Source organism: Mytilus edulis, chromosome 11 (assembly GCF_963676685.1).
Source record: "Mytilus edulis chromosome 11, xbMytEdul2.2, whole genome shotgun sequence".
NCBI classification, from domain to species: Eukaryota; Metazoa; Mollusca; class Bivalvia; order Mytilida; family Mytilidae; genus Mytilus; species Mytilus edulis.
Window position 1 is genome coordinate 63,410,130 of NC_092354.1, and position 8,378 is coordinate 63,418,507.

Below are 8,378 nucleotides of genomic sequence, written 5' to 3' on the forward strand. Positions count from 1 at the left end.
GTTCAGGGGTTATTTATCACTCTTATTTAAATCAATAGCTCATACTAAAAACTTGATTTAATGTGAAGTGTTTATATCCACAATTTTAGACAACACATTACCTATGAAGACTGGTATATAATGGGGCAGATGTCAACATTGAAAGATTTATCTCAAAAATTATCATTTAAACTATTTTAAAATTAATACGTTAATTCGTGTAAAATTATCTAAAATGTATCATTATGCATGTTATGTGATCATGGTTGTTTCAATGTGTATATTTGTCAATGAGATTGGGTATGACAGTGTTAATTTGATTTATTTGACGATCTGCACTTTGTGTATTTTACTTAAATCTTAAGGCATAAAAAATCGATCTCTACCAAATAATTCCAATTAAACCTATGTAGTAAGCAATAATCCTTGGCGAGGTAAAGACCTCAATATAATTTTGAGATGAAGAACCGTTGATTCTGGTTGTTGAAAGGTAAAAACTTAATTATAAATTTCCAGTCTTTTATATAAAAAGATATTGACCTACAGATCAATGTTAGGACTTTGGGTACTGTTCAATTTGAAACATCAATGCAAATAGTTATAAGATTACTTTCCATTTATTACTCTCGAGTAAAAAGAAAGAGAAAATAGTAAGCGGGCAATCAGAAACCGTCAGTCCTAAAAACAATTTAACATAACGTTCAAAATAGACACGATGAAAAACAAACAAAAACAAAAAACTATACAAAAAAAAATATTACACAGAAACTTTGTGCAAGGAGTATTGACGAAGGATTGACAATATACCTAGTCTTTTGATAACAAAGAGACTTGACAATAAACAGTACACGAAAACAACAAGTGTATGCATCCTATAAAGTTCCGCTTGGCGGTAACGTATAATTAATTAGTATGTAAACATACATATAGTTATGAACCATGTTGTATACTTAAGGCATTAGTAATATACCGCTGTTCAATAGTCATAAATTGATTTCACTGAAACCAATCGGTGTCACAGATCCGGGTCACAAAATAATTTTGTATAAAAAAAAACAATTGTGTTTCGCAATTAAAGTTGAATTATAATCGACAGAATAGCCAATTGCAGATGAAATCATATAAGAAATATTTAATATAACGAATTTGCTGTTGACTACTAAAAATAAGCCTTGTCTGTACCTTGTTGGTGCACCCGATCTCATTTTAAGGTGGATAAAAACTGAATTTTTGATAATTTGGCACAATGCGAGTAATTACCCCACCCCCTCCCTAACGACAAAATTAAAAAAAAATTAAAAACCACAAAAAATAAAAAAAATAATAAGAAGCACATTATTAACCGATCACAGATTATATTGTTAGAAAAAGCTACGTTGTATCTTACAAGTAATAATAATGTGATAGTTGAAGATGTCATTCGACAATGACAACTGTACATTGACAGGAAAATGTATTATGACAAGCTAAAGACGACATTTTTGTGTTTTGAGAAATTTTTGGATTAATACATGGCTATATGGAAATAAAATGTAGACTCTTTTATAGATATAGGAAGATGTGGTATGAGTGCCAATAAGACAACTCTCCATCGAAGTCACAATCTATAAAAGTAAACCATTATAGGTCTTTTATGTCTATTATCTAGACTATTCAATATTCGAACTCAGAAAGGTTTTAAGAACCTTCGGATTTTGAACATGCATGTGTTTTTCCTTTGAGGTATTTAGAGTTCATGGCAAATCTTCGGGAGTCCCTCTTAAATTCATACGTGTACATACACTTTCTAATAAATAAAAATAACACTTTATATATTTTGTGCGAAAGCTTTTGTGGATTAACCTTCATCATAAAAGCTCAAACCCAGACATTTTAAGGCCCAATATTGTTTTTTATTTTAGTTCTTTTATATGTTTTAGAGTTATGTATGGCGTCCATTATCACTGAACTAGAACACATTTTTGTTTAGGGGCCAGCTGAAGCACGACTCCGGGTGCAATATTTTATCCCTGTGTTAAAGACCCATTGATGGCCTTCGGCTATTTTCTGTTTTTTTGGTCGGTTTGTTGTCTCTTTGACACATTCCCCATTTCCATTCTCAATTTTACAAAAGTGACAAATAATAGTTTATAAGCTTGACATATGTTTTATGTTATCGTTTTGTCGTTACAGAGGCATTAGCTGTCAAATTCATGTTCACCAATTTGACTCAAATCATCATATTTGATTTATGACATAATTACACGTTTATCAAAATTACAATAAGTATAAAATAAACCATTAACAAGACAAAGACTCGATAATAATATAACAGCATTTCGTGTGTATTTCTAAGTCTTGAAGCCATCTAATCAACCACTGAGATTACCTCCGAAGACTGCCGACGGTCATATAACCCGTTATGTACATAAATGAAAATTTTAATAGATAGCAACGACGTGCAATTGGATATTTATATGTGTGTTTGGTTTCATGTTAAAGGTTAACAAAATAAGTAAATCATCGTTTTTAACAGCGGTATACTACTGTTGCCTTTATTTACCTGTAAAATAATGATTTTTTGCTGATTTAATCAATTAACGAAATGCTTCACCCTTGTTTCACTTTCGATATCGACAATCTTTTCTTTTTATTGCTGAACATGCCTAGTATATGCGTAAGCCATTTACAGCTAAGTTCACATAAATAATATTACATGAGGTCGAATTAGTCACTTGCAAGTCAATTGTACATTGAGCTTATGTTGACAAAAATCTAACTGCTTATAACAACATATTATTTCCAAATTCCGTTGTTATTAACTCGCAAAAAAACGTATTTTGATTTTGTCTCTAAAATGTGATAATGCCTCTCTTTTAAACCCACATTAATAATGACCGTAGACATTGATGGTTACAAAAGAGCGACGGAAGGGACATCCAAACTCATAAGACGAAAATAGACTGACAACGCCATAACAAAATAAAATAAAGGCCCAAAAGACAAACAATACACAAAACTCAAAATAGAAATCTATAGACTGAGCAACACGAACCTCCAACAAAAAACCGGGGTGATATCAGGTGCTCCTAGAGGGTAAGCAGATCCTGCTCTCCATGTGGCACCCGTCAGTTTTCTTTTATCATGTTAATACAAACCCGGTGATATCTAATTTGGTAGATCACATTCGGGAAAAAAGGACAGAATTGCGGTTACAGCAATTGGAATATATCCGTCGTCATCTGTGAAACAGATATTCGATAACGGTCAGCCAACTGTTAATGGCGTCCGTTATATTAACACTTCACCACTTCACCACTTGGAACGCTTGGTCTAATAGCTTTTCTTGTTAGCAGCAACCCTCTATCAAGGGAATCATGATAGGAAAAAAACTAGCCTTGGGATATCGTATCAACTATGATATACTGTGGATTCATTAATATTCGTGGATTTTCATGGATTTCGTGGGTAAAGGTGAACCACGAATTCAAATGTTTAACGAAATACAAATGTTATATTGGTTGTATGCCGATTTTGGCAAAACCACGCAATAAAATATCCACAAAAATGCAATATTTACCTAATCCACGATAATTGATACCCACGAAAAAAAATGAATCCACAGTATGTACTTTATATGTATGCGCTGCTCGAATGTTGCTACATAGAAATGCAAAGTTCACAATTAGTGAGGTGAAATAATCTATTTTTTCATAAAGTTTTGTTTTCAACCGACCCTCAACGTCAATTTCGAAATACAAATCAAGATGTGGGCCAGACTTAATTGCATCTATTGTATCCTTTATTTCAAGGTTGGTGGGATAGATGCGTTCAGCATAGTAACCAAACTTTGAATTATTTAGGGGAAAGTCAAGTTAAAGGATCATGCTGACTTATTTTCTTTTACCTTTTAAAAAGATCCTTTATGAAATTATCCTCATTTGAATATAGAAACAGTTCGACCAGAAGAGGAGCACAGTAATTTTTAATGGTAATCTATGCCTTTCGAGGTAGAAAAGCCGTAGTATTTAAAAAATCTTAATTGTGTAAACAGGTAATTTATAAATATAACCATATCAATAATAATTCATATCAGCCCATAGTATAATATAATAGACATGCATATTAAGCAAACAGTTTATAGAATAAAATACAAGCTATCATAAGTAAAGAATAAGAGAGAGATAAAAAAAATAAATAAGAAAGTTGGAAAAGTCATATAAGTACATGTATGTGATGATGACGTGAGTGTTGATGATGATGACGTGCCGTGTCAGTATAAAAAACGCTTTATGAAGGCACAACAAGGAACAGGTTTGTTTATGTCAATCAATTAAGCAAGCGACAATCAATCGTTATATTCTTGTATTTTATATTATGTGCAAAATTATTATCCCAGCGGGTTTGAAAATCACGGAACGGTTGTATGGGTCATGTTAACGGAAGTCTGTATTACACGTTGCTGCTTGCTACCATTGTTTATGTACTGAATTTGAACTGTCGATTCCTGAGGTATCACTAGTTTTTTAACCAGTGTATCGATCGGAATATGTAAATGAAATACATATTGTCCTAACTTGGTCTATGATATCGGTGCTGACATTTTTATTGTTAGTTTAGAATTTTTTTATCAAATGTCCTGCGCCCTTATAGATTTTGTGTGAGATTTCCTGTTCATAAGTTATTACGTTTCTTCTAATTCTTCTTTTATTTATACCGGATAACAACCACAATTATTAGACTGAATGTTTTGCCATGACTTCGGTGCGCATACTCCTCCTATAATGTTTAAATTTAGTGCAGCTTTGTCATCAAGGCTTTGGAAGCCTCGACTGACGGTGCTGGTGCAACCCCTGGAGGGAGATTCTTCCAATCTCTGATGGTTCGTGGAAAGAAAGAATATTTCCGGTAATCACTTCATGATGCTGGAATGTGGAAAATTCTGTCATCCATGTTTCTTGGAAGTCAAACGACCATCCCTTGTCACTGCAACTTTCTCTTTAACAATTTTGAAGAGCATGGTAGGTCTTGCATCTTTTCGCCTTTGTTCCATAGATCTCCATTCCAGGTGATTTAGCATCGTACTAACAGTAGGGTGATTTATATGTTTGTTCGTTACATATCGTGCTGCTCGTCTCTGGTTCATTTCTTATCGGTCAATCTATGTTTTATTGTTTGGATCTCATAACACACAGCTGACGGTTACAAATTCCTAACAATGCAAAATCGGCCTTAGCCGATTTGTGTATGATCTTTTTGAGCAACTTTGGCTTGTAACATACATTAGACATGTATTGTCGAAATGCGCATCTGGTGCAAGAAAATTGGTACCGTTAATTTTATTAAATGCTCTCAAATTGTGGTTATACATTTTGAATACCTATTTATTTGTCTCCAGCATAAAGGTGCATGGTACTGTACTTGAGCATACAACCATTCCATTAAAGGCAAAAAATGGTTTTATATATCAATAGATATGTTATTCTTCAACGTATTTTTTACAGTTCACACAGTATATGTGCAGTTTTATGGTCTTTACCATGATGTTACATAAACGTCTGAGTATTTATTCATTTTTAAATTATGGCCCTTTTTTGTCCTAAAGGGGTTTGTTCATTTTTATAAAATTCCCTTCAAGCGTCACTGAAAAGATTTTATGTGTTGATATTTGTTGAAATCAAATAGTATCAGGTTGAACCTTTCCCGTTCAACTAGTTATATCCCATTTTTTTCAGATGAAAGCTCACATAATCAGCATAATGACGACCCTTGTTCATGTAGGTGGTAATATACTGTATAGCTTTGAAGGCGTTGACAATACGACACTCACCCGATAAGTTAGGTATTTATGAAAATAAGAAAATATGGCGGGGTTGCCATTGAGACAACTATTCACAAGAGACCAACATGGCATTGTTCCTTTTTTTATTAACTTGATTCTTAACTGCTAGAAACCCCATAGAAACATGAAGGTGCCGTTGTGTATTTTACGTCCTTGAATAAAGGTGTTTCATTAGTTTTTTGTCAAGTGCGTTGTGTTGTCTGTTGTTCTTCAAATTTTTGTTTGATTGGATACTTGTCCTTTTCTCTCGTTTCTCCTTTACCGTTTTGTGTTAGTACCAAACGACGATCATATTAAAACAACAATTAGCAATGTGAGTGGGAGAGATAAGTAATGATGATCATATTTTTATTTTTAGGCGTTTTCATTAAACAAAAAGTAGTATTTTGGTAAACATATGGCGGTATTATGTTCCGACTTGCAGTTTTACTTGCAGAAAATGTTCTATACCTAATGAAAATAGTTAAACATCTCCCCTTTTTACTATTTGTAGCTAGATTTGGTGGTATCTTTAGAGGTCGTTCGCGCCTTTCGAACATTTGAGTTGTCAACACATTGCTTTTCCAATGATAATGCGAATGATATTGCAGGCAGAACGTCTATAGATATTAAGGTGATTGTATTTTAGCACGTGGTCCATATTTGAAAAAAAAATTAAGGTGGATTTGGATATGATGGCCAGTTTATTCTTATATTGTAAAAAGAAAAGCAACTCCGTTCCACAGGCTATAAACGATTGAACGAGAGAGATTAATTCTAACGACGCAAAAAATGTTGCATTGATTTAATTCAATAAATTCTTTATTCGACAAAAAGTATACAAATAATGGTAATGAAAATGTTTGGCAGTCAAATTCTCCATCTTAGATATGCATATTACATGTTGCATGTTGTTTATACAATTTTTTTTCATCACATGAATTCTTAAGAAATACTAGTAGACGAGAATGTGATATTAAGCGTCAAGGCCATAATCACGCTGGGGATGGTTTTTGGCCTTGAGTAGACATCTCATCGGTACCATCACTGTTTCCGCCATCTCCTCCACCACCACCATTTCCACCATTTCCACCATTACCGCCATTTCCTCCATTTCCGCCATTTCCACGACCTTCAGTAACACCACCATTCCCACCATTTCCGCCATTACCTCCATTTCCTCCACCATTATCACCACCACCATTTCCGCCATTCCCACCGCCTCCTCCATCACCTCCATTACCAAAACCGCCATCTCCTCCATTACCTCCGTTTCCCCCATCACCTCCATCACCAAAACCGCCGTTTCCACCGTTTCCACCGCCTCCTCCGTTACCTCCGTCACCAAAACCACTATCTCCACCATTTCCGCCATTCCCTCCATTACCTCCATTTCCGCCAGATGGCATCATTGTTTCAGTTGTTGAGTACTTGCCAACCCCTCCATCCATATTTGGTGTCATGCCTCCATTAGAACTCATGTCGATTTGTCCTTCGCCTAAATAATAAAAATAACATCTAATTGTTATATATATTTACTGTTTTTTTTTAAATTATAGATAACCCATTTATAACGTTCGATCAATACTATTTACAAATGTTGGAAAACGATGGGAAAATTCATACTCATTAATTGAAAAACCCGACATAGAAAACTAAAGATCGAGTAATACGAGCCCCACAAAAAAACGGAAATGATTTTAAGTTCTCAGGAAGGGTAGTCAGATCCTTCTCTTTATGTGCAACCCGATGTATTGAGTTAGTTAGTGGTTATTATTGCCAGGAGTAATATGCACGCCTTGTTCAAACAATCAACATTATACAAATCTGTCTCTACATACTTGGACATTGAAGTTGTTTGCATATGATCATATATTGGAATGAAAAATATTTGTATTAAGTTTTTAAATGTTGATTTGTTCAGTATACATCTAAAAACTTCCTGTTTCATTGTGTTTATAAAAAAAGAAAAAAATATACAAATTTAAGCTCCCCCCTCCGTTTTCGCCATTTCTCTCACCCTCAACATGCTCAAGAAAACAAATATCATAGATGTGAAAAACAAATCTGTTACTTACATGTATCTCTGCATTTTTGTAAAGTTTTGAATCGATTGGAGTTTCCCCGGCATCCTTTGTACCGGAATCTCTCGCATGCTCCGGTTTCGGTATTAAAGAAGAAACGTCTCAACCAGAAGAAACATTTGCCTGAGTCTACTGGTAAACTACAATCCGGTTTTGGTATATTTATCTTGTATTATTATAAAATACGAAATGCTCGTTGTTTTTAAAGGTCGAAATGATCGTTGTTATTTTCAAAGCTAGTATGATATGTAAGAGGAACGTTTTACGAAAATATGCATATAACGTGAAAACTTTAATTAAAAGTTCCTTTCACTTCCTTTTTAAACACGTTTCTGGAACATATTCTCGTAAATAATGTTCAACGTTTCTCAATGATTATCTTCTGTCATTCTATACATTAATTTTCAATGGTTAACGTCGTCCGAGTCAAGTATGACCACCTATGGTGTGCAGTGTGTGTGACATATACAGACCTAATTGTGCAATAACTATATCACATTTAATAGTCTCTTTTA

At 34.0% G+C, this 8,378-nt stretch overlaps 1 protein-coding gene across 1 annotated transcript; it reads right to left on the reverse strand.

Annotated features, from left to right (window-relative positions):
- Window positions 1-6,569: 6,569 nt before the first annotated feature.
- On the reverse strand, window positions 6,570-8,023 carry LOC139495991 (ctenidin-1-like). Its single transcript, XM_071284422.1, has 2 exons — window positions 7,858-8,023; window positions 6,570-7,277 (listed from the first exon to the last, which is right to left on the reverse strand). Exon 2 carries the CDS (start codon window positions 7,258-7,260, stop codon window positions 6,775-6,777), a length of 486 nt encoding a protein of 161 aa, XP_071140523.1. The 5' UTR covers window positions 7,261-7,277; window positions 7,858-8,023; the 3' UTR covers window positions 6,570-6,774.
- Between the last annotated feature and the right edge of the window lie 355 nt (window positions 8,024-8,378).

Excerpts from the sequence above, each read along its gene's own strand:
- LOC139495991 (XM_071284422.1), bottom strand. The coding sequence starts at position 7,260 with ATGAGTTCTAATGGAGGCATGACACCAAATATGGATGGAGGGGTTGGC.